At 48.7% G+C, this 24,551-nt stretch overlaps 2 protein-coding genes and 1 pseudogene across 2 annotated transcripts; 1 reads left to right on the top strand and 2 right to left on the bottom strand.

The window, feature by feature from the left end:
- Window positions 1-5: 5 nt before the first annotated feature.
- On the bottom strand, window positions 6-338 carry LOC115895876 (annotated as a pseudogene).
- A 250-nt stretch (window positions 339-588) lies between these two features.
- Window positions 589-1,514, top strand: LOC115895877 (histone H2B type 2-E). The gene has a single exon (XM_030926440.1). It carries the CDS (start codon window positions 636-638, stop codon window positions 1,014-1,016), a length of 381 nt encoding a protein of 126 aa, XP_030782300.1. The 5' UTR covers window positions 589-635; the 3' UTR covers window positions 1,017-1,514.
- A 17,909-nt stretch (window positions 1,515-19,423) lies between these two features.
- On the bottom strand, window positions 19,424-24,401 carry LOC115895878 (aconitate hydratase, mitochondrial-like; the record flags this gene model as incomplete). The annotated part of the gene is given in 8 exon segments (XM_030926441.1): window positions 19,424-19,752; window positions 20,200-20,321; window positions 20,803-20,935; window positions 21,760-21,951; window positions 22,863-22,916; window positions 22,918-23,019; window positions 23,248-23,370; window positions 24,282-24,401. Coding segments are annotated over 8 exon segments (981 nt in total), but the record flags the coding sequence as incomplete, so codon positions are not given.
- Window positions 24,402-24,551: the final 150 nt, after the last annotated feature.

Genomic DNA, 24,551 nt, shown 5'->3' with positions numbered 1-24,551 from the left:
GACTTTGCCCAGCAGCTTGTTCAGTTCCTCGTCGTTGCGGATGGCCAGCTGGAGGTGACGAGGGATGATGCGCGTCTTCTTGTTGTCCCGAGCCGCGTTGCCCGCCAGCTCCAGGATCTCGGCGGTCAGGTACTCGAGGACCGCCGCCATGTAGACGGCGCGCCAGCCCCCACCCGCTCCGCGTAGTTGCCTTGCGTAGCAAGCGGTGCACTCGCCCTACCGGGAACTGGAGGCCAGCGCGGGACGAGCGCGACTTGGCCTTGGCGCGAGCCTTGCCTCCTTGTTTGCCACGACCAGACATGACTGAAATCAAGGTTAAACACAGAAAATGCTCAGAACCTCGCTACAAAATAAGCTTGAAAGAGAACCAAGAGGAAAGCCTTTATAAGCTTTCCTAGGGGTGGGGTCTAGAACGAGTTTTTCATTGGTCCTAATATGGCTTCAGAACCGGCCAATCAAGTCAAGAGTCGGTGTTGTTGCGTACGCATTGCTGAAAACGCAAGGTCCGCACACGGACCAATGGAAATGAATGACTTTCGGAGCCCTAATTTGCATAAGGTGGTTATAAAAGAATCAGGCCCGCCCATTCTCTTACTTCTTTTCTTGGCTAAGCCGCGTTTGTACTGTGTCTTACCATGCCTGAACCGGCAAAATCCGCTCCGGCTCCTAAAAAGGGCTCCAAGAAAGCCGTCACCAAAGCCCAGAAGAAAGACGGCAAGAAGCGCAAGCGCAGCCGCAAGGAGAGCTACTCCATCTACGTGTACAAGGTGCTGAAGCAGGTCCACCCCGACACCGGCATCTCGTCCAAGGCCATGGGCATAATGAACTCCTTCGTCAACGACATTTTCGAGCGCATCGCGGGAGAGGCGTCCCGCCTGGCGCACTACAACAAGCGCTCCACCATCACGTCCCGCGAGATCCAGACGGCCGTGCGCCTGCTGCTGCCCGGCGAGCTGGCCAAGCACGCCGTGTCCGAGGGCACCAAGGCTGTCACCAAGTACACCAGCTCCAAGTGAGTCCCTGCCGGGACCTGGCGCTCGCTCGCTCGAGTCGCCGGCTGCTTGACTCCAAAGGCTCTTTTCAGAGCCACCCACCTAATCAGTAGAAAAGAGCTTGTTCACTTACTCCCTTAGTTTCTTCTCATAAAGTAAGTTATTTTAGTGTAAAGGTCATGGGAAGTGGCACACATAGCTTTTTAACCATTTGGAACTTGAGGTCCCTGGTGCATGATTGGATTTGCTTTTCAATCTAGAGCGTGTCTTCACTCATTGTGCTGCTTAGCTTTCCCAGGAGTCGGTTCTCAATTAGGATGTTGGGAATCCGCCTCTTTACCCGCCCCCACTCGCGCCCCACACTGGCGCCCTGGTGGCTTCTTGGGTCTGTTTCATTCTAAAAACGAAGTGGCTGAGTTCGGGCTGTTATTTAAGAGAACTCCAGGCACACAAATTCCAGCCCAGGTTCCGCAAACACTGCGTGACAGCTCTGTATGACTGACGCTTGGCAGCACCTTTTGTGTCCGGTCACCAGTTCTGCCGTGCGATGGGGGTCTCCTGTGGATACCAGCCGTTCTGTGTAGTTGGGACGAACCCGCGCAGGCCGAGTTCCCATCCTTTTCCTGATTGGGGCGACATGAATATTTCAAATTCTGCGCCTCTTTCCAATTTGTAGATTTCAGTTTCCGTCGTTCACTTGAGAACTTTGAAATTCCTATTTCTCTCGTTTTGTTGATAATTCATCGCATTTAATGGTCTCTGCTTTAAATGGTAAGGGCTACGGCCCCGTCACTGCGAGGCACTTACCCGTGTAGATACGGGCTCAAAAGTCACCTCTCCGAGACCTACGTCATCCACTAAGGAATTCGCGCCACTCATACTTGCCTGTCTCATTTTAATCTTCCTTCTAGCAGCTGTCTGAAATTGGTTCGTCTGGTTTCTTGTTTATGTATTCTCAAGCCCTTGACAGACCGGCTGGTGTGGTTTTCCCCCGTGCATCTTCAGCCTGGCACATTATGGACACTTACTTAAAATACTACGTATTGATGTAATATTGTTGGTTAGTTTTTCCATCCCATCCTTTTCTTAATCGGCTTTCGTGGATGGATGATGGGTGCCTGGTTCAATGTCCATTAGATTTATGTGAAGGCACGGTGAAAATGGAAATGTTTTTTGGAGCTACTTCCTCAAATGTATCCTTAGTCACCTCAGTGCAAACAGCTGGGGGGGGGGCCGTGTTAAGATTTTTTTTGCATAAAGAGGAGGTGGCAATGGTAGAATCCACCCTTATGCTATTCCCAGTTTTAGCATAACCTCTTTTGGATGTTCAATCAAATTCCAGCGTATTGGTCACTGGAAAGAGCCTTTCCTTAGTTTCTTACTCTCCCCCTCTTGGTGTTTCCCCTCTTAAAAGGAGAGGAGCTTTTAATTGACAGTCACCCCCTCATTTGCTTTTCAGGAGGCCATGCAAGATAGGCAGAACTACAGGGTTAAAATCTCCTTTTTTACAAATAGAGCCAAAGGGGAGCCTCATTGGTTCACAGTCATGCAGCTCATACTGTCCACCCTTGTATTCTCAAGATGCAGGACAATTGCATTTTAGTTTTATTTTGTGGAGGTACAGAATATTTAGTCTTTCTGTCCAACCCTTGATTCTGCCAAGGAAGACACTGATGGTTTGATGAGTGATTCAACTCTGTTTTTGGCTAAGGGTTTTTGGAGTTGATAGCAGTGGTCTGATGAATCCAAATGAGCTCTAGACATTAATCACAGGCTGAATAAATCTTAACTGTCTCCTACATGAGTGTTTTCAAATGTGTGTAGATGCTATTGTTATTAATAAAGTTACCAATTAATTTAAAGGCTTTGCTGGATTCTTTTATCTACAGTATATATTTCTCAATGAATGAAATTAACAGATACAACTTACACAAGGGTCTATAGAAAAGCATGGGTGCCATCTGATCTGGGGGGATGACTATTTATAAGCCACCAGCCAAACTGCTGCCCCAAAGGTGCACTAGGGCTGAAATAGTCTCTTACAAGGCCCACTGTTAATACTTAGTAATTGAAAAATATATGATCACAAATAGAAAGCAGTACAAATAAGAATGGAAGAACTAAAGTTCATAATTAAGTTAAGCTAACACCTACGGAGCACTTACTATGTGCCAGGTAGTGTTCTAGGCCCTTTATACATATTGGACTCATCTAATTCTCACCAGGACCTCAGGAAAATAGTACCGTTATTATCACCCATTTTACAGATAAGGAAACTGAGGCAAAGAGAAGCCTTTCTTCAGAAACTCTCCAGAGGATAAGCTCCTAGGTTAGCAGCTAAGGGACTTGAGAAACAGGGTCATTCTGAAAACCTGGACCCTTCCCTGTGTTTTAGGGGGAAATATCTATGCTTTAGAATTGAAAAGAAATATCACTGGTTTTATTCTCTTCAGAGTGCACCCTGGATGTAAAATCCTGGGTAGTGGTGGCTGAGTACATTGAGGGTGGAATTAGGTGGCTGTGAGCCTCCATCCCAGAGGTCATAGCTCAACTCAATTGAGTTTGTCCCCACAGTGGTGGGGCTCACCAGCTGGAATCCTTTCACTGACAAGAGAGAGCCTTAGTTGCTGGTTTTGGGGCTCCTCCTGGGGATGATGATCACTGGGAAGGATGTTACAGAGTGAGGAAGGGGGAAGAGGTGATAGATTTGATATTTAACTCTGGAGGAGAAGTAATTGGTGAGATTAGTCCTCAAGAACCTCTTTGATCATTTCTCCTGCTCAGACATCTTTAAAGCATTTGCTTATGTTGAGGTTATAACAATAATTGTTAAAATAATGATTGCTTCCCCTTACTGAGCACTTAACTGTTTACCTTAAACTTACTTAGCAGTAAGCTAAGAGTTTTACCTTACACTTACTTAGCAGGATGGTCTCGATCTGCTGACCTCGTATCCGCCTGCCTCGGCCTCCCTGAAGTGCTGGGATTACAAGCGTGAGCCACTGTGCCCAGCCTACAGCCACTTGTTAAGATAGGTTCTGTTGGCCGCACGCAGTGGCTCACACACCTGTAATCCCAGGTGGTTGGATCATTTGAAGGTTCAGGAGTTCAAGACCAGCCTGGCTAACATGGTGAAACCCCACCTCCACTAAAAATACAAAAATTGGCATGGTGGTGGGCGCCTATAGTCCCAGCTACTCAGGAGGCTGAGGCAGGAGAAAATCCTTGAACCTGGGAGATGGAGGCTGCTGCCACTGCACTCCAGCCTGGGTGACAAAGGAAAACACTATCTAAAAAAAAAAAAAAAAAAGGACCAGAAGGACACTGTCATAGCTCGTAATATTGCTTATCAATAATTCTGTAGTAGGCCTGAAGGGCAGCTCTGTTTGGGTTTCAGAAATTGACCCTTAAGTGAGAGACTGTCCATGTAACCGAGGGGACTAGGTTTAATAATTCATTTAATATGTGTTGATTGAAAATCTGTATCTACTAATGTTTTAATATTAATTATCTATGAACATTATTAAAATTCTGTAAGAACAGCATTCTAGGACCATTTTCTTCTCTCTGACTCCTAAGCATTGTTAGGTGTGATATCATTTGTTCTTTCATTCAAGAATTTATTGAGTATCTGTGAAGATGGCAGGTAATCTGCTAGGTAGTGAGGACAGAAAATTGAACAGGAGTGGCTTCTGCCTTCCTGGACCTCCAGTGACTAGAAGAGAAGACATATTAATATCCCGTGACTATGAGAAAGTGTGACAAGTATTACAACTGTAGAGGTATAGATACAGAGAGTGTAATGGAGGGAGTCCTAACTTCACTTCACGTTGGTGGGTGTAGGGAAGGCCTCCCTGAAGGAAAGGACCTTTAGGATGACACTTGACAAGGATAGGAAGGGTGTACCAGGCAGTGGATGGCATGGGCAAAGGCCTGGAGAGAGTGGAAAAAGATCATGCTCAGGTAGATAGGAAGAACTGCAGGAAGTCTAGTACAGGTGGCGGTTACAGGGCAAGGAGGACAGAGCAGCATCAAGAGGTAGTTAACGGGTAGACAGAGCCAGATCTTGGCAGGACTAGGCTCGAATGTGTAATTGACTTAAAGAACCAATGAGCTCCTAGGCTGACCTGACTATGGGAACAGAAAGGAGCTGTGTGGTACTAAAACCAGAAGAGTTAAAGTCGCAGAGGCCACAATGGTTTATGCCTATGAAGCCTCCCTGGAGCACATGGTACCCTGAGCCTCAAAAGTATGTGTTTGTTCCCTGCAACAGGGCTTCCCTTAAAGTGGAAATGGCTTTGTCAGGCCAACCAGGTTGACAACAACTGCCATGGTCACCTGCCTCTGTGTGCTGCAGGTGGCCTTCTCATTATAGTTTGCCTTTCTTTACAACTGTGCTTCCATGGAATGATGGGTGGATCAGTGGAACCCAATATGTGGCTCTTTAGAGAGTTGTCTCCCAGGATGTAGGTTATCAGGATCCTCCGTCCTCTATTTTATGTAAATTGGTACTTAGAGGCTTGATTAGATTTAGGTTTACTTTTTTACCCCATGACATGACTACTTCATAGGTGGTACTATTTCTTTTCTATAAGGAGACATGTAATGTCTAGCTGCTTCTTTTTTTGTGTAACAGCAGTGATTGATTCTCAATGCTTAGATCAATTAATTCATTATCAATTGCAAAATAATGATATTCTGTCACTCTTCTTTCATATATTAGCTGGAATATTTCAGTAAAGAGGAATATTATTATTTTTTAGAGATAAGGTCTTGGTCTGTCACCTAGGCTGGAGTACAGTGGCCAGATCATAGCTCACTGGAACCTCAAACTCCTTGGCTCAAGTGATCCTCCCACCTCAGCCTTCCCAGTAGCTAGAACTACAGGGAGGCATCACCACGTTGAGTTAATTTTTAAGTTTTTTTGTAGAGATGCTATGGTACCAAGGCTGGTCTTAAACTCCTGGCCTCAAGTGATCCTCTCACTTCTTTTCAAATCCCAGGGGAAAATTATTATTTTTAATAGTAAATATCTGGAAACTACTTACATATCTACTAGCATGTGGCAATAACGTGTTAGGATCCTTTTTGGTGGAAATAAAAATGGACATGTGCGTATTGATATGTATGCACTGATATTAAGTAAAACAGTTTTCTGGGATTTCACATAATAAAACTAATAATAGTGGCTACTCTTTTTTTTTTTTTTTTGAGATGGAGTCTTACTCTTGTTGCCCACGCTGGAGTGCCATGGCACGATCTCAGCTCACTGCAACCTCCACCTCCCAGGTTCAAGTGATTCTCCTGCCTCAGCTTCCCATGTAACTGGGATTACAGATGTATGCTTCCATGCCTGGCCAATTTTTTGTATTTTTAGTAGAGACGGGGTTTCACCATGTTGACCAGGCTGGTCTCAAACTCCTGACCTCGGGTGATCTACCTGTCTTGGCCTCCCAAGTGAGCCACCGTGCCTGGCCAATAGTGGCTACTCTTTTTTTCTTTTTTTTTTTTTTGAGACGGAGTCTCGCCCTGTCACCCAGGCTGGAGTGCAGTGACATGATCATGGCTCACTGCAATCTCCACCTCCCGGGTTCAAGCGATTCTTCTGTCTCAGCCTCCCAAGTAGCCGGAACCACAGGCGTGTGCCACCATGCCTGGCTAATTTTTGTAGTTTTTAGTAGAGACGGGGTTTCACCATTTTGGCCAGGCTGATCTTGAACTCCTACCTCATGATCCACCCACCTCGGCCTCCCAAAGTACTGGGATTACAGGCGTGAACCAATGCGCCTGGCCAATAGTGGCTACTCTTAAGGAGAAGAATTTCCTTGGGCCAGAGGGAAGAATTTGCTTTTTCCTTTATATCTTTCAGTACTGTTTAAATTTATGATCAATGTTCACTTAAAAAAAACAATGTTCACAATGTTATGTGGTTCACTGTTCACATAACCACAGCAAAGGTTATATGAACAGTGGGATTACTGGCCTTTAAAAAAAAAGCCTATAAGAATATTTTTTTGGTGAAAATAATGTATTTAAAAATACCTGTTCTACTGCCTGGCACTGAGTAGACTCTCAATACATTGTAGTTAATTCTGAAAAATAGTCTAAAAAAATCTTCATCAATGCAAACAGCAATCAACTTAATAACAATAGCAGCAACAGCAACAACAACAAAAACTCCAGAAGTCCCTAGGGTGGATGAGGTAACACATAGGTTTGGGACTGAGTCTCCACTATTCCTAACCTATTTTTTAAAAATCCCTCAAGATTAATGAACACTTGCTTTGCAGGAGGCAGTCTCTGGAGTGATTTTCCTGACTAGTTAACTTCGCTAATGAGTTTTCGGTCACAGGTCTGGTCATCAGACAAACCAGGAGAGCCAGTCAGGCTCTTTAAGGAGGACTGGGTCATCGAGAGCTGTGAAACTAGCTAAAAATCAGAGTTGATGGAACTGGCCTGGGAGAGTTGGTATAGGTTCTTGAGCAAGTCAAGAGCAATACTTTGGGAAGGTTATTATGACCTTTGTGTCTTTATTCTGAAGAAATGTGCAGGATGCATAGAAGAAAGAGAGTACAGGAAACCGGAAACCAGTGGGGAGGCTGCTGCAACCAGTAATGAGGTCTTAGACAAGCATAGAGACAGCAGGGAGAGAGAAGATAAACAAAAACCATGTTCTGAATGGAGGCAAAAAACTGTTTTAGTTTTCTATTTATGTGTAAAAAATTACGCCAAATTAAGTGGCTTAGGAGAATACTCATTTAGCCTCTCAGTTTCTGTAGGTCTGGGCATGGCATAGTGGGAGTCTTTGATTAGAATCTCACAGGGATAAAATCGAAGTGTGAACTGGGCTGCATTTTCATATGAAGGCTGGGGTCTTCCAAACTCATCCAGGTTGTTGGCAGAATTCAGTTTCTTGCAGGTGTAGAATTGAGGCCCTCAGAGGCTGCCCTTCTCCACAGGCAGGTCACAGCATGGATATTTGCTTCTAATGGCCAGCAGAAGAGTATCTTTGTTGCTTCCATTTTATCTAATTCAGGGAAGGCCTTGACCCTCTTTTAAAAAGCTCACTGGGCCGAGTGCAGTGGCTCACGCCTGTAATCCCAGCACTTTGGGAGATCGTAGCAGGTAAATCACCTGAGGTTCAAGACCAGCCTGGCCAACATGGTGAAGCTCCAGCTCTACTAAAAATACAAAAATTACCCAGGCATGGTGGCAGGTGCCTGTAATCCCAGCTACTCAGGAGGTTGAGGCAGGAGGATCATTTGAACCCAGGAGGTATAGGTTGTGGTGACCCTGGATCATACCACTGCACTCCAGCCTGGGCGACAGAGTAAGACTGTCTCAAAAAAAAAAAAAGGCTTACCTAAGTCAGGGATTCCCTTTTTACTAATTCAAAGTCAACTGATGAAGGATCTTAGCTACATCTGCAAAGTTTTCTCGATTAACAGCAAGTACAGGCAGGTTCTACCCATATTTAAAGGGAGGGGATTTAAACAACAGGTACCAGGGGCCAGGAATCACGGGAGCCATCGCAGAATTTTGCCTACTACAGGAATATAAAGGAACTGTGCATCTGAAGTCAGATACTTTTCTGTGATTTAAATTAATTTTAAAATAAAAGAGTAAAAAGTAAAATTCCCAGTTACTGAAAGCCCACAGCAAAATACTATAGACATACCATTTCAAATCCTCAGAACAAATCCTGAAAGGTAAATGTTATGGTTTTTATAGTGGAGGATACTGAGGTTCAGACATGTCAAAGAACTTGGAATTTTCCTTCTAGTACAACATGTTGTATCAAAACAACCCCCAAAAGGTAAATATTGCCCCCATTTTACAAAGAAAGAAATGGATATTTATGCAGTTTAAATAACTTGGCATTCCCTGATACACCATGATGCTCCTGAATTTTACTAAAATATTTGTCTGAAAATTTGCAAATCGCAAATAATCTGAGGATCTAGCAACATATTTTTCATGTCTGTTTAATAGAACCATAGCATATTAGTGCTGGAAGGAACCCAGAAATCATCTGGTCCAATTTCCTCATATGATGTTTTCCCTGATTTTAGTAAAAATTATTCTCTCACCTCCTGTCCCCATCAGATCCCTGAGTGGAGTAGATGTTCTTTAGAGGCCCATCTTTGGGAACATCTCTTTTTTTTTTTGGAGACAGGGTCTCACTCCGTCACCCAGGCTTGAGTGCAGTGGCATGATCTCGGCTCATGGCAACCTCTGCCTCCTGGGTTCAAGCGATCCTTGTGCTTTAGCTTCCCAAGTAGCTGGGACTACAGGTGTGCACCACCATGCCCAGCTAATTTTTGTATCTTTGGTAGAGATGGGGTTTCTCCATGGTCTCAAACTCCTGGACTTAAGTGACCTTCCCGCTTGGCCCTCCCAATGTGCTGGGATTATAGGTGTGAGCCACTGTGTCCGGCTGGGGCCACCTCTTCATAAGCTCTTCCCAGGGACTCCCAGGGCTTTCTCCAGCTCCTCTGGGCAGATGAGAGAAGCCAGCTGGGTCTCTAGATGTGCCTCCAGATACACACTCCCAGCTGCCTGAAGTACATGGCCACTTGCCATTGCCAGATGACGGTTATGATCCAGTGTGGCCTGAAGTGAACTCTCTTCAGCAGCTCCTCTTCACAGGCTGTCTATTCCTGTGAAGGTGGCATCATTCTCCTAGTCATTCAGGCAGGAAGGTGCAGAGTCATCTTGGATTACATTTTGCCCCAACAACTCCCTTTCTGCTTTTCCCCCTATCCAGGTTCAGGCAATCTTCTATGTGCAATAAAGTCAACAGTTCCCCTCCTGTCCATTCCTGTGTGTAGTTCCCTTGTTCTCATCCTCGGTCCTCTCATCTTCGTCTCCGAGACTTGGCCTCCTGCTTTGGGTATGGCTCCCTTCTGATACCTTTTGCACCCTCCATCCCAAATTAACCCACTTTATACACAGCTCATGTCATGTTACTTAGAATCATGGCTGCACTGTGTCCCCTGACATTTCCTCCTTAAAATTTTGTTTTTAATGCAAATTTATTTGGAGATAACTTTTCCTTATTTAGTATTATCCCATTTTATGTGTATTCCTTACTCAGTCTGAGACAATTATTCTTTTTGCTTTTATGTGTTATTGTGAAAAAGTATATTTCTATGCATGTAAAAATTATTCTTACGTAGTACTTTTTTTTTTTTTTTTTTTTTTTAAGACGGAGTTTTGCTCTTGTTGCCCAGGCTGGAGTAAAATGGCACGATCTTGGCTCAATGCAACCTCCACCTCCTAGGTTCAAATAATTCTCCTGTCTCAGCCTCCCGAATAACTGGGATTACAGGCTCCAGTCACAATGGCCAACTAATGTTTGTATTTTTAGTTGAGATGGAGTTTCACCATATTGGCCAGGCTGGTCTCGAAATCCTGATCTTGTGATTTGCCCACCTGGGCCTCCCAAAGTGCTGGGAGTGTAGGTGTGAGCCACCATGCCTGGCCTCCTCTTGGGTTTTTATGGAAGCTTCATGATGTCAGCATTCCTTCCCCCAGGGTATAGGGCGGCACCCTCTCTGGACAAAACCAATATACATTATAACACCAGATATATTTTTTCTTTCTTTCTTTTCTTTTCTTTTTTTTTTTTGAGTCTTGCTCTGTCATGCAGGCTGGAGTGCAATGGCACTATCTTGGCTCACAGCAACCTAAGTCTCCTGAGCTCAAGCGATTCTCCTGTCTCAGTCTCCTGAGTATCTGGGATTACAGGTGCACACTGCCATGCCTGACTAATTTTTTGGATTTTAGTAGAGACAAGGTTTCACTGTGTTGCCCAGGCTGGTCTCGAACTCCTGAGCTCAGGCAATCCACCCACCTCGCCTCACAAAGTGCCAGGATTACAGGCGTGAGCCACCATGCCCGGCCTATATATGCATATTTTTTCTAACACTTACATACTTTTTCTTGGTGCCAACAATGTTTTAAACACTTTACATGTATTAACTCATTTTATCCTCACAAAACCCTATCAAGTAGGTAGTATAAGTATGTCCATTTACAGATTGGGACATGGAGGAATCACAGAGAGGTTAAGAAACTTTCTCAGAGTCACACAGTCTGTGCCAAACCAGGTTTCAACTCCAGAGTCTCCCTTTAGTCACTATTCAACACTACTAATATCAAAGAAGTAAGATGCTGATGCAGCATTTATAGTATTTTTTTTTGAGACGAAGTCTTGCTCTGTTGCCCAGGCTGGAGTGCAATGGCATGATATCGGCTCACCACAACCTCCGCCTCCTAGGTTCAAGTGATTCTCCTGTCTCAGCCTCCCGAGTAGCTTGGATAACAGGCTTGTGCCACCACGTCCGCCTAATTTTGTAGTTTTAGTAGAGACGAGGTTTCTCCATGTTGATCAGGCTGGTCTCGAACTCCTGATCTCAGGTTATCCACCCGCCTCGGCCTCCCAAAGTGCTGGGATTATAGGTGTAAGCCACCGCGCCTGGCCTATAGTAATTTAAAAGATTAGAAATTACCAACAGCCAGGGTGTAGTGGCCCATGCTTGTAATTCCAGCAGTTTGGGAGCCCGAGGGGGGCAAGTTTGTTGGGAGTTGGAGACCATCCTGACAACATGGTGAAACCCTGTCTCTACAAAAACTATAAAAATTAGCTGGATGTGGTGGTGCGCGCACCTGTAGTCTGAGCTACTTGGGAGGCTGAGGTGGGAGGATCGCTTGAGCCTGGGAGATTGAGGCTGCAGGCTGCGGTGAGTTATGATCACACCACTGCACTCCAGCCTGGGCGACAGAGACCCTGTCTCAAAAACAAAACAAAACAACCTCTGACAATGTAGGAATGCTGAAATGAATTCTATTGATTCTAAGTAAAAACTCAACCTATCCCAATTAGCCCAAGACCACTACTTAGTCTACCTAAGCCAAGTTTGTTGACTTGTTACGATGAGGGAGAACACACAACAGAGAAACTGGTGGCAGGGTGGTGGGAGGGTGCTCACCAAACAAGAGGAAAATTGGAGTTATCATTGATTTTGGGAGAAGATGGAGTGTAGTGTTCATAGGCTCAAAGCAAAGCAGGGTTGTGTGAAAGCGTAGGCATAGGATGGGACTTTGAAGTGGATCCAGGGTCTTGTTTCCTTGGAAACTACGAAGTTGAGATAGAGGTGGAATGCTGTGTTCAGAAATCCCTTACTTGAAGTTTTGCACCTGGGTTGAAAATTACTGCTGTTTTTTGTGTCAAGGTGGCTTAGGTCCTTCATTGGAGGAGGGGGATGCTTCATTGTTGCTTGATATGATTTCAAGCAGCCAAAGTTCTGATGGTCTGTGATTTTGAGCACAAGCTTCTCAGTGAATAAGAAGGAGAAGGGGACAGAGAGAAGAGGAGAGAGGGGTTATGAGCCTTTATAGCTGTAGCATGCCCTTGGGAGAAGAATGTTTTCTGTTATTTCTAGGCTAGCTTTATCTTTAGTGCAGCCTAATGAATGGCAGAACAGGTTTTGATTTTCTCAGTCCTAGCGAATTTCTGCTTCTCGAAGTGCATGTTAATGGTAATGTGCTTTATATCTTACTTTCTTATTTTCCCTCCCTTTAATCTATATTTTATTTTATTTATTTTTTATTTTTTTGAGACGGAGTCTCGCTCTGTCGCCCAGGCTGGAGTGCAGTGGCAGATCTTGACTCACTGCAAGCTCCGCCTCCCGCGTTCGCCATTCTGCTCAGCCTCCGAGTAGCTGGGACTACAGGCGCCGCCACCCATGCCCGGCTAATTTTTTTTATTTTTAGTAGAGATGGATTTACCATGTTAACCAGGATGGTCTTGATATCCTGACCTTGTGATCCACCCGCCTCAGCGTCCCAGAATGCTGGGATTACAGGCGTGAGCCACAGCCTGGCCAATGTAAATGTATTTCTTACTGTAGACTGAGGTCAGGAGAGTGGGCTGTACTGTACACATATTGATATTATTTGTCTCATTCCATGTATCACTTTCTCCTGAAGCATCGAATCTAATAAAAAAAAAAAAAAAAAAAGCAAAACACAAAACCTAGGCCCAAATTCCACCTTGGCCATGTTTTAGCCCAGTAACTCACATTCCCCAGTGTCTAATCTTTACCAGAAACTTCCTTATCTGTAAAATAGGGTAAAAGCCTTTTCTTCTTTCCAGGGTTGTTGTGGACTCAAATGAGAGGCTGTTAGTGAAAGGTTTCTGTGAATTATAAAGCTCCTAGGAACCCAATTATTCCTGCTGGCTTGGCCACATAGTCTAAAAGAATCTCTACATAATTAGCATCTAGAGATTAGATAATTTACCCATTATTTTCCACGTGCTTGTCTATTTCCCAGCATGATGGTAACATTTCCAAGGGAAAGATCTAGAATATATGTTCTATGAATTAATGTTTATCATAAAAATAATGAAATTGCTAATAACTATTGATTTATTGTCATGTTGAGACTCTGCTCTAAGTACTTTGTATGGACTGTATAGCAATTTATCCCTGCACTAATCCTATGAGGTATGTGTATTTATTGTTACTGTTTTACAGATATTGAAACTAAGACACTGAGCCTCTATTTTAGCCTCATGTCTTCTTTCCTTCCAGCTTTCCCCAGGCAAGTAAATGCAGGCCACAGTCTGCCAGCTGCCCAACAATTCAGGCTTTTCATTATTATAGGAAGTATCTGGTCAAGGACTACCAACATCTTCCTGTCCTGCCCCGTGAGTTCCCCAAGTGGAGACACAGCCTGTTCCCCAACACCTACACTCATGAACACAGGAGGGCTGGCCAAAATTGCACAGCTTTCATGCTTAGTTTTATACTCAGGTGTAAGTGACTGATAGAAGGGCCTTTTGGAGGTAGAGAGTGCACAGGCTGTGAAGAGGCAAGACCAGGGGAAGTCTGGACCTGCTTCCAGAGTGTCCTCCCACAAGGCTTAGTGCTCAGGACCTGTAGTGGGTTGAATATGTTCCCTAAAGTTCATGTCTATATTCATCCTGAGAGCCTTTAGAGGGAGCACGGTACTTTATTTCAGACTTCTGGTCTTCAGAACTGTGGAAGAATACAGTTCTGTTGTTTTCAGCTGTTAAGTTTGTAGTCATTTGTTATGGCAGCCCTAGGAAACTAACACGGGTTGAGTATCCCTTATCTGAAATGCTTGGGACTGAGAGTGTTTCCGTTCTCAGATTTTGGAATATTTGCATATATATAATGAGATATATTGGGGATGGGACCCAAGACTGAACACGAAATCCATCTATGTTTCATAAATACCTTAATAACACTTACACTGTGCTCCATTTTCTCCAACAACTTGACTTTCTCTACTATAGGTAAACAAAAATGTTTTCTCTCCTCACCCCCCCCCCCTTTTTTTTTTTTTTTGAGACGGAGTCTCGCTCTGTCACCCAGGCTAGAGTGCAGTGGCCGGATCTCAGCTCACTGCAAGCTCTGCCTCCCGGGTTTACGCCATTCTCCTGCCTCAGCCTCCCGAGTAGCTGGGACTACAGGCGCCCACCACCTCGCCTGGCTAGATTTTTGTATTTTTTAGTAGAGACGGGGTTTGTGTTAGCCGATGGTACGATGGTCTCGATCTCCTGACCTCGTGATCCGCCCGTCTCGGCCTCCTAAAGTGCTGGGATTACAGGCTTGAGCCACCGCGCCCGGCCCTAACCCCCCTTTTTTTTTTGAGACAGAGTCTTGCTCTGTTGCCCAGGCTGGAGTGCAATGGCATAATCTCAGGTCACTGCAACCTCCACCTCCTGGATTCAAGTGATTCTCCTGCCTCAGCCTCCTGAGTTGCTGGGACTACAGGCACGTGCCACCACGCCTGGCTAAATTTTGTGTTTTTAGTAGAGACGGGGTTTCACCATGTTGGTCAGGCTGGTCTCGAACTCCTGACCTCAAGTGATCCAGCTGCCTCAGCCTTGCAAAGTGCTGGAATCACAGGCACGAGTCACCGTGCCTGGCCTTGCTTCTTCTCTTTTAAAATCACTGTCACTCATGGGGTATCTGCAGGCCTTTTTCATATTTTCAACAATATCTTTATACCACAGAGTAGAGAATAAACAAACAAACAAAAAATACCCACAGTGAGTAAGGCACATAGGTCTTGGCTCCTACGTGGGGCATTATGGGGAACGTGCTGTTGATGACACTGGCCTGCACACATGCCATTTTATGACCCTTTGTGAGTGTGTGCACGTTGGGGAAACCGGGCATGTGCAAAAAAGATACATCTCAGCGGAAAGGGGCTGGGAGGGCCTTTTTTTTTTTTTTTCCCTTGGGCACCCTGAATAAGCTATACATTGTGACCCATTGTGTGAGGTCAGGTGTGGCATTTTCCACTGAGGCACCACATTAGTGCACAAAATTGTTCAGATTTTGGAGCATAGGGTTTCGGATTTTCAGATTAGGGATGCTCAACATGTACAACATCCTTGCAACAATCTGGGTGTGAGCTTTCCTCAAGAGCAAGAAGAGCTTGCCACTTCTGCTGTATGACCACGGTGAAGCCAGCCTGTCACCCTCCTGCCCTGGATGACCCCAGGGAGCTCTACAGAGGTCCATGGCTGTGGGAGGCCAGTAATTGTCTAGGAGAGCTCAGTGCCACTTGCAAAGACAACAGATCTCTCTAGAAATTCTGGGCTGAGCAGGTGAAGGCGGCTGGCCAGGCCCATGAAGGAACCTAGTCAGCCATAAGGAAAGGTTCACTGTGGGGCCCCCGACTTCCCATTCCTGATCTCCTTTTCACCTCTGCTGCCTCTGACTTCCTTTTCTCTTTCCCTCCAAGTATACCTCATACTCTGCTCCTGATGACACTCAAATCTCACCCCCCCCCCCCCCCCGTCAAATAAAAAGAGCCTAGCGGCTCTTGTAAGAACGGTGTATTCGTTTTCTAGTGTTGCATTGATAAGTTATCATAAACTTAGTGGTTTAGAACAACACAAATTTGCCGGGCATGGTGGCTCACGCCTGTAATCCCAGCACTTTGGGAGGCCGAGGCGGGTGGATCACCTGAGGTCAGGAGTTCGAGACCAGCCTGACCAACATGGTGAAAACCCCTCTCTCCTAAAACTACAAAACTTAGCCGGGTGTGGTGGCACGTGCCTGCAATCCCAGCTACTCAGGAGGCTAAGGCAGGAGAATTGCTTGAACCTGGGAGGCAGAGGATGCAGTGAGCTGACATCACGCCATTGCACTCCAGAATAGGCAACAACAGCGAAACTCCATCTCAAAAAAAAAAAAAAAACGAAAGAAACAAAACAACAACAACAACAACAAAAACCACACAAATTTTTCTCTTACCATTCTGGAGGTCAGAAGCCCAACATAACTTTTAAGGGGCTAAAACAAATGTCTGAAGGACTGGTTTGTTCTGGAGCCTCCAGGTATATAATCCATTTTTTGAATCTTCCAGCTTCTAGAAACTGGCATTTTTTAGCACCTGGACAGATCACTCTAATGTCTGCCTCTGTCATCACACCCCCTTCTCCCTGATTGACCCTCTCGTCTCTCTAAGGACTCATGTGATTATATGAGGGGCTCATCTCAGTAATCCAGGATAAGTTCTTTATCTCAAGGTCCTTAATTTATTCACATTTGCAAAGCTCCTCCGCCATATAAGGTAACATATTCACAGATTCCAAGGATTGAGATGCGGGCATCTCTGTGGCGCTATTATTCAGTCTACTCCAAATGTGCACTCCTCCCTAAAGTATTTCTCTTTGAGCACCAAGGGGAACTCTGCCTTCAGCTAAGGCTACACAACTAGCCTGATGGTGGACTGTAGCAACTTGTAGGCAAGGGGTACAGCTCAGGGCAGCTACCCCTCCCTCTTCTGGGGCCAACCTGGAGGAAGTTCCTTCCAGAGTCCAGGTTATACTTGCTTCTGGCCTGCAAATTCCTGAGAATTCTTTGAAACCTAGGAGGGGCCTGGTATTATGCCCTTTTGAGTGAGAATTCAGAGGCCAGTGGAATTGGGGCAATCAGGCACTTCCTGATCATCTACTATGCTCCAGGATGCTGACTTGGAGAGATGAAGAAGGCAAAATGCCCATTCTGACGGCACTCAGAATTTCGCAGGGAACTGGAAGGATAAATGAATCTGGGAGGGACTGCTAAACCAGAGGAGAGGGTAAACTTGTTAGAACCTGAGAAGAATGCTGTCTGAAAAGGTAGAGAAGTCAGGAGAAGCAGTGAGGCCCTCAACCGTGTGTATCACAATGCCTCCTGTCACTTCCTTTCTGAGCTTCCAGTACAAGCTTCTCGGTGGGTGTTTTCTGCCCAAGCACATGAACTTTGGAGACCTCCACTTTGGACACAGTCCCTGGCCCTGACACTTAATAGTTTTGGGAACTTGGACAAAATACTCAAAGCTTCCTAGTCTGTAAAGTGAGAATGATAAAACATCTGCCTTCCTTGCAGGATTGTTGTGGTGATGTATAAGACATAAAATAGGAAGCATAGTCAGCAGTCACTGAGCTTAAGGAATGTTAAGTTATAATCATTATTTCTGAACTTTGGTGCACAATATGACCCTGTTGACACCTCCTTTGCCTCCTTGGGACATATTCTCTTCTGGTGGTCCTCATCCCTTTCCAGCTATCCTCTGTCTCTTGGTATTCTCCTAATCTACCAACTCCCATCAATGTTCCTGCTTGCCCAGGGTGCCTGTCTCAGTCTTCTTCTTTTCTCCCTAACCCCTGCGAAGATCTCATCAAATTCCCTGCCTTTCGTTTTCCTTATCGATTTGCTGAGGGCTTACTGACAAGTATCTCCAGCTGAGACCCTTTACTGATTTGAGTAATAACAACTGGTGGATGTGTTCTCCTAGACAGAGAACAACAATCTCAATTTTCAATGTCGGGAGGGACTTTATGCATCTTTTTGCTTTCAAAAGCAATTTCTGTCTGGGCGTGGTGGTTCATGCCTGTAATTCCGGCACTTTGGGAGGCCAAGGCGGGTGTCTCACTTGAGGTCAGGAGTTCGAGAGCAGCCCGGCCAACACGGTGAAACCCTGTCTCTACTAAAAATACAAAAAATTAGCTGGGCGTGGTGGCAGGCGCCTATAATCCCAGCTACTTGGGAGGCTGAGGCAGGAGAATCGCTTGAACCCGAGAGGCGTAAGTTGCAGTGAGCAGAGATCTTTCCACCGCACTCCAGCCTGGGCAACCGAGAGGACTCTGTCTCAAAAAAACAAAAACAAAAAGAAAAGCAATTTCTTCTCTCTGCATTCTCCATGTTACTAAAATGTAACATCAACCCCATAGCTCCTCAGGCCAGAAGAACCTTTGTTGCCTGCATTCTCCAAATGCCTAAATCACCAATTTTTTTTTTTTTTTTTTGAGATGAAGTCTCACTCTGTCGCCCAGGCTAGAGTGCAGTGGCACGATCTTGGCTCACTGCAACCTCCACCACCCTGGTTCTAGCAATTCTCCTGCCTCAGCCTCCCGAGTAGCTGGGACTACAGGTGTGTGCCATCACGCCTGGCTGATTTTTTTTTTTTTTTTTTTTTATTCTGAGATGGAGTCTTGCTCTGTCGCCTAGGCTGGAGTGCAGTGGTGCAATCTGGTCTCGCTGCAGGCTCTGCCTCCCGGGCTCACGCCATTCTCCTGCCTCAGCCTCCTGAGTAGCTGGGACTACAGGCACCTGCCACCACGCCCGGCTAATTTTTTGTATCTGTAGTAGAGACGGGGTTTCACCGTGTTAGCCAGGATGGTCTCCATCTCCTGACCTCATGATCCCCCAGCCTTGGCCTCCCAAAGTGCTGGGATTACAGGCATGAGCCACCGTGCCTGGCCAACTTTTGTATTTTTAGTAGAGAGGAGGTTTCACTGTGTTGGCCAGGCTGGTCTTGAACTCCTGACCTCATGTGATTGGCCCACCTTGGCCTCACAAAGTGCTGGGATTAGAGGCATGAGCCATCATGCCCCGCCCTAAAATACCAAATCTTATTAAATCTACATTCTACAATTCTGTCACATCCATCACTTCATCTCTGTCCACTCCTAGCATTGACTTAGCTGAGGACATCATCAACTCTGATCAAAGGACCCTAAGTCTAAGTAACAATACCAGTTCATGGCAGGGCTTCCTGGAAACTAGGAGATGTAAGGAGTATTAAGAGAATGAATGGATCTTTAATGAGGGAGGGAGGAGAGAGGGGAGAGAGAGGAGGGGAGGGCGGGAGGAGGAGGGAGGAGGAGGAGGGGGGAGGGAGGGAGGGAGGGAGGGAGGGGGGAGGGAGGAGGGAGGGGCGGAGGGAGGAGGGAGGGGGGAGGGAGGGGGGAGAGGGGGGGGGGGGGGGAGGAGGGAGGGAGGGAGGAGGGAGGGAGGGAGGGAGGAAGAAAGAAAGAAAGAACGACAAAGACGCAAGAAAGAAATACAGAAATCTTCTTTTTCTTTGTCTTTCTTTCTTTCTTTTCTTCTACAGGCTAAAAAGTTATTTTAAGAACTCCCCCACCATAACCAGTCACTCCGTGGGCTGAGCGGGGAGCAGGAAGCATGTCTGGTCATACCATCTTGGAATAAGAAGCCATGACTGGATGCATCGGATCCGCTGATGGCGCACGTGGGGCTGAACTTGACGCCAGCACTGGGGCAGGGCGGGGGGCGGGGAGGCACTGCCCTCACTGCTGCAGCTCCTTCATTCTGTTGAGGGCACTGCCGGCGCGGAACCACTCGATCTGCGTCTCATTGAAGGTGTGGTTCAGGAGGATGGTCTCCTGGGTCCCGTTGGGGTGCTTGATGATGCACTTCAGGGGCTGCAAGGAGAAGGTGGGTGTGGGTGGAAGTGGTGGGTACTGCGTGCCTTTGGTCCTGCAGGGGGGTCGGGCACTGCCTGGGGACCTAGGAGGTCAGCAGGCAAACCAAATCCTAGGCCAGTCTGTGCCTCATGGCCCAGGTTAGACCCAGATGGCACCTAAAGGGGATTCCTGGGGCCCAGAGGGTCCTGCAGTGGGTGGGCTGTCCCCTGAGTGTCAAGTCCTGGTGAGTAAAGGGAGGTTGAGGAGGTAGGAGGGCCCTGGGCTGACCCCAACCTCCAACTCTGGAAAGGTGCTTCCCTTTCTCTGTGGGGCCACCTGGAGAACTGGGGGTCTTTCCAGCTGGAATGGAGCCTCCTGGGAGAAGCCACCCTGGGGCCAGTGCAGGAGGGGAAACAAGGTGGCTGCCCCTCACCCTACCCCCTCAGGGGGATCCGGCCTCCTAACCTTGCCAGGGGTGAAGTCCTTTAGGCCTTGAATGGTCAGCTTGTCCACAGGGTGAATCTTGTTGTAGTCGGCTGGGTCAGCGAAGGTCAGGGGCAGCAGGCCCTGTTTCTTCAGGTTGGTCTCTGGAAGGCAGGTGGCATTCGGTCATCAGGGGGCCTGACCAGCCTGGAGAGCTTCATTTTCTGAACCCATCTGGGGCTCTGGGAGTTGCCCCTAATCCTGCTGCCTGGGACAATGCCCGGGCATTGACTACAGGGCCGTGGTCTGCTCCCTTTCACTAGGGGCGCCCCAAGCAAGTGTGCGCTGGTGCTGAGGTCTGCGAGGCCTTCCTGCTGCACATTCATGATTAAAAATAACCCCGTGACACATGCCCTGGATCTCAGCAGCTCAGATCTACAAGCCTGGACGCAGGGCCTGCAGGAAGCCAGGAAGCTGAGCGTCAGATGTGCATTGTGTGAGCCTAAGAAGGGGCGAGAGGCTGACGGGCCTGTGGGCTGCAGTGGAGAGAGCCTAGAACCAGGCCCAACTCAGCCACAGGAAGGGCAAATGACCTTGGTCACTAGGGATGGGATGAAGATGGCCCAGGTGCAGACTCCAGCTCACCGTGGATCCTGGCAAAGCTCTTGGTGATGATGGCCCGGGCCCCAAGTTGGCGAGGCTCCAGAGCTGCATGCTCCCGGCTCGAGCCCTCGCCGTAGTTCTCGTCTCCGATCACCACCCACCTGATGCCATGTTTCTGTCAGGCAAGCGGGGGTGAGGTTACAAGGCAGTCCCCACCTGCCTGGCCTCACCCACCTGGCACCTGGGCATCCTGAGGCTCCCAGTAAAGGGGCTGGAGGGGCCCTTCCTCACCTGCTGCCTAAGGGCAAGTGAAGCCTGGGTGAATGAGACCCAAACGAGGCCCCGAGGGGACGGAGGCGCCTGGCCGTCTGCAGTGGCACAGAAGACAGAACCCACCCATTGGTGCTTGGCAGGGAGGCAGGTGTGTGTGGAGGGAGGTGGGGGTGAGACAGGGACAGCCTCCGGGGCCCCACCCAAGATGCATCTGTGAAGCTCAAGGCGCCCCTTCCTGGGAGCACCTTCTGCTCCATCCAGCCACCAGGAAGTGCCAGAGTCCCCTCACCCGGCTGGGCCAGGACTTGTTCTGTTCATTTCTCAAAGCAGAACAAGTCCAATCACCTCAGACCCTGGCACTGGCCTCAGACCTCTCTGCCTGCTCATTGCGAGGCCCCATGTAGCCCCCTCTCTGAGCCTGTTGGCCTCTGACTTCCCGAGCCGGCCCCCTTCCTCATCTTGGTCTCGGGCCAGATATCTCCTGAGCGCTGCTCTCACTAACTCCTCCTGGTGCAGGGACCCGGCTGTACCACCAGACCTGGGCCTGATGCCCTCTCAGCCACAGGGAGGGGCCGCAGGCCTCTCCTTCCTTCCACAGCAGTCCCCTCTGGGCTCAGCTGGCCTCCTTCCTAGTTTCCATTCCCCTAATGTCCTCCCTGCACCTGCCTTCCAGGCCCCTTCAGGAGTGGCGACTGGCACTGCCCGCCCCCATCAACTCTGACCCACCTTGTAGTAGCGGGCAGTGTCAGGGACGGGGCCAAACTCCTGAGTGACGGCATTGCGCACGGAGTTGGCCTTGCCATTTTCAATGTTGATGGCACCAATGAGCAGGTTGTTGGAGATATTGTCCAAGTGCCCACGGAACTTGAGCCAGGGGCCAGCAGCCGAGATGTGGTCAGTGGTACACTTCCCTTTGACCTTGGGTGGTGAGTAGAGAGGACAGAGGTCAGGGCATGGCCCTAGAGGGGTGGATGACAAGCCCTCCAGAGCCAGGCAGCAGGCTCTGGGGCCCAGGACGAGTGACAGAGGAATGAGAGGCAGGCAAGGTTTTAGACACGTGTTCTGTGGTCCTGGTGCTTCCACCCTCAGGCCACATGGGCTCCGGCCAGCCCATCACTCATCCTCTCAAAGGCCTCTGGCTGCTCAGTCTCCCTTTTGGGGCAATTCACCCAAAGTGGGGACAGGTCAATGTTCGCTCACCCTTCAGGCCTTGGCTGCAAGATCAGCCACCGACCTCATGCCGGACACAGGAGCCCGGGACATGCCTGGGTCCTGGCTGATGACTGATCAGTCTTTTCTGTCATAGTGGTGCCTGGAGACCCCTTAATAAACAGCATAAATTAATATCTGACACAGATTGGAGGCCTCTGGCCACACCAAAAAGACTTGTTTTTGGTTAGTGCCAAACACAGGCCATCCCCTATCCACAGGTGTGCAACTGTGGGGGCGGGAGTCATCCACGGCTTCCAGAGCCTGTGTGGACATGCCAGGTGTGGAGCCTGCTGTGTAATCACACACACTGTCCCAGCTCAGCCTAAGCTGTACTCACCTGCCCACACCCGCTGGAGGTGGCTCTGATCAACTGCTGCCGGATGGCTGAGGGCCCCAGATGGAGGCTGGCCAGATCAGCTCTGCCCAGTTCGGGGCCACAGAGAAGGGGAACGCTGGACTGCGATACCCTCTCTGCTCTGCAGCCAAACCTCCCTTTCATCGTCCACCTGCGACTTGACTGTTTGCTCACTTCCTCCAGGTTCATGGCCCTTCCCGATGCTCAGGGGACGGGGGGCCCTGGTAGGGTGGGGCTGTCATGCCATCCCCATGCTGCTGACCTTGATGAGGATCTGCAGGTCCTCCAGGTCCTTGCCATCCCACTTGTCAAAAGGGCTCCAGGAGCTGCAGGCGCTGGCTGGTGGGGCTCACGTCCACGTGCTGCCCGCTGCTGTCCTTGGGGGGGTGCTGGTAGGTGTCCTGCCCTGGGTCAAACTCCTGCAGCAGGGGATGGGGATGTGTGGGGTGCTGAGTCCTCAGTTCCCACAAAGACGGACTCTCAGAAGGTAGGTTTCCCCGGGCCCCACCTCCCTTCCCAGGGAACACAGCTGCTCCCTTCTCACTCGCAGCGCCCTCCCTGCCTGCACAGGAGGTGCTGTGAGGTTGAGAAGGAAGTGCTATGGCCACACAGCACCCAGCAGAGCCCTCAGGGGCACGGGCGCTCACCGCTTTGGGAAGCTCATCTGCATCCGGAGCCTCCAGCTTGAACTTCTTGCCATCCGTGCCCGTCAGGTAGTCGGTCTCGGGGTTGAACTTGAGGGTTCCCGCAATGGCCAGGGCTGTGACAATCTGAAATGGAGGTGGCCAGTATGTTGGTCAGCACCAGTCGACACTCCTATCTCCTGCACCCACCAGAAGCCTAGACCAAAACTGAGACAGGAAACCAGGAAATTTCCATGTTCTCCCCAGACCCGTGTTCCTCAGAGGCCAGAGCTGCAGGATGATCTTTGGGACCACAGGGCCTTGGGACTGCAGAGGACTCAGGAAGCCAAGGGCAGTGCGGCCTCACCCATCCCAGCAGGGCGGGGCCGGCGTGCTGTCCTGTCCTCACAGCTGTCCTGGAGGGGGCAGGGGCCTGGCGCAGAAGTGCCGCTGTGATGCAAAGCCCCTCAGTGCAGAGGACGCTAAAAACATGGAAGGGGCCATTCTTCCATCCATTTAGCAGGAAGTATTTGTAGAACACACAGGTAAACAACCAAGTCAAGAGAGCCTGGCCATGTGCCAGTCATGGCCAGGGCCGAATACCGCCAAGAGCAAGGCTCGTTCTGGCCACGGGAACGATGGCAAGGCCTCGCTTTTGTGGAACTCCCACCTGTGGTCGGAAACTGCATGTGTCCCACACACTTTCCCAGGTAATCCCAAGGATTATGGGGACACAAAGCGTGACTTGGCCACGCTCATACAGCAAGTTAGAGGCAGGGCTGGGATGTGTCCTAGGCAGTCCTAGGAGATTCCAAATTCCATGCTTATAAGCACTGAATAAATATCTCATAATCCCACGACCCAGGGAGCCCCAGGCAGGAAGCACCAAGCATGCGCCTGGGGCTGGGAAGACCTGTGGCTCCTGGCTTCCACTTGGATGACCCCTGCCCTGCGATGTCAACCCTGGCCCCAGTCCCCATCTCCTCCTGCCTCCTCCTCTGACCCGCCAGGAGCCCCCAGAGGCCGTCCCAGGCTCATGTGCAGCTGGGCGGTCTCACCTCTGGGGACGTGACGAAGGCATGGGTCTCGGGGTTCGCGTCGTTGCGACCCGTGAAGTTCCTGTTGTAGGAGGTGACGATTGTGTTCTTCTCCCCCTTCTTGATGTCCTTCCTGCCAGGTCAGAGGAAACAGGGTTAGGGATATCTGGCCTTGTCATCTGGCCTGTGCCGAGAACAGGTAAGCTGGGTTCCCGCAGCGCAGCCCAGCCTAGCTCCTACCGAGGGAAAATGGAGATGCCCTGCCAGGGCTGCCTCCTCGCTGGGCCACAC

The sequence above is a fragment of the Rhinopithecus roxellana genome, unplaced genomic scaffold, assembly GCF_007565055.1.
Source record: "Rhinopithecus roxellana isolate Shanxi Qingling unplaced genomic scaffold, ASM756505v1 contig3479, whole genome shotgun sequence".
Taxonomy (NCBI): Eukaryota; Metazoa; Chordata; class Mammalia; order Primates; family Cercopithecidae; genus Rhinopithecus; species Rhinopithecus roxellana.
This window is presented reverse-complemented; position numbering and strand designations above follow the sequence as displayed.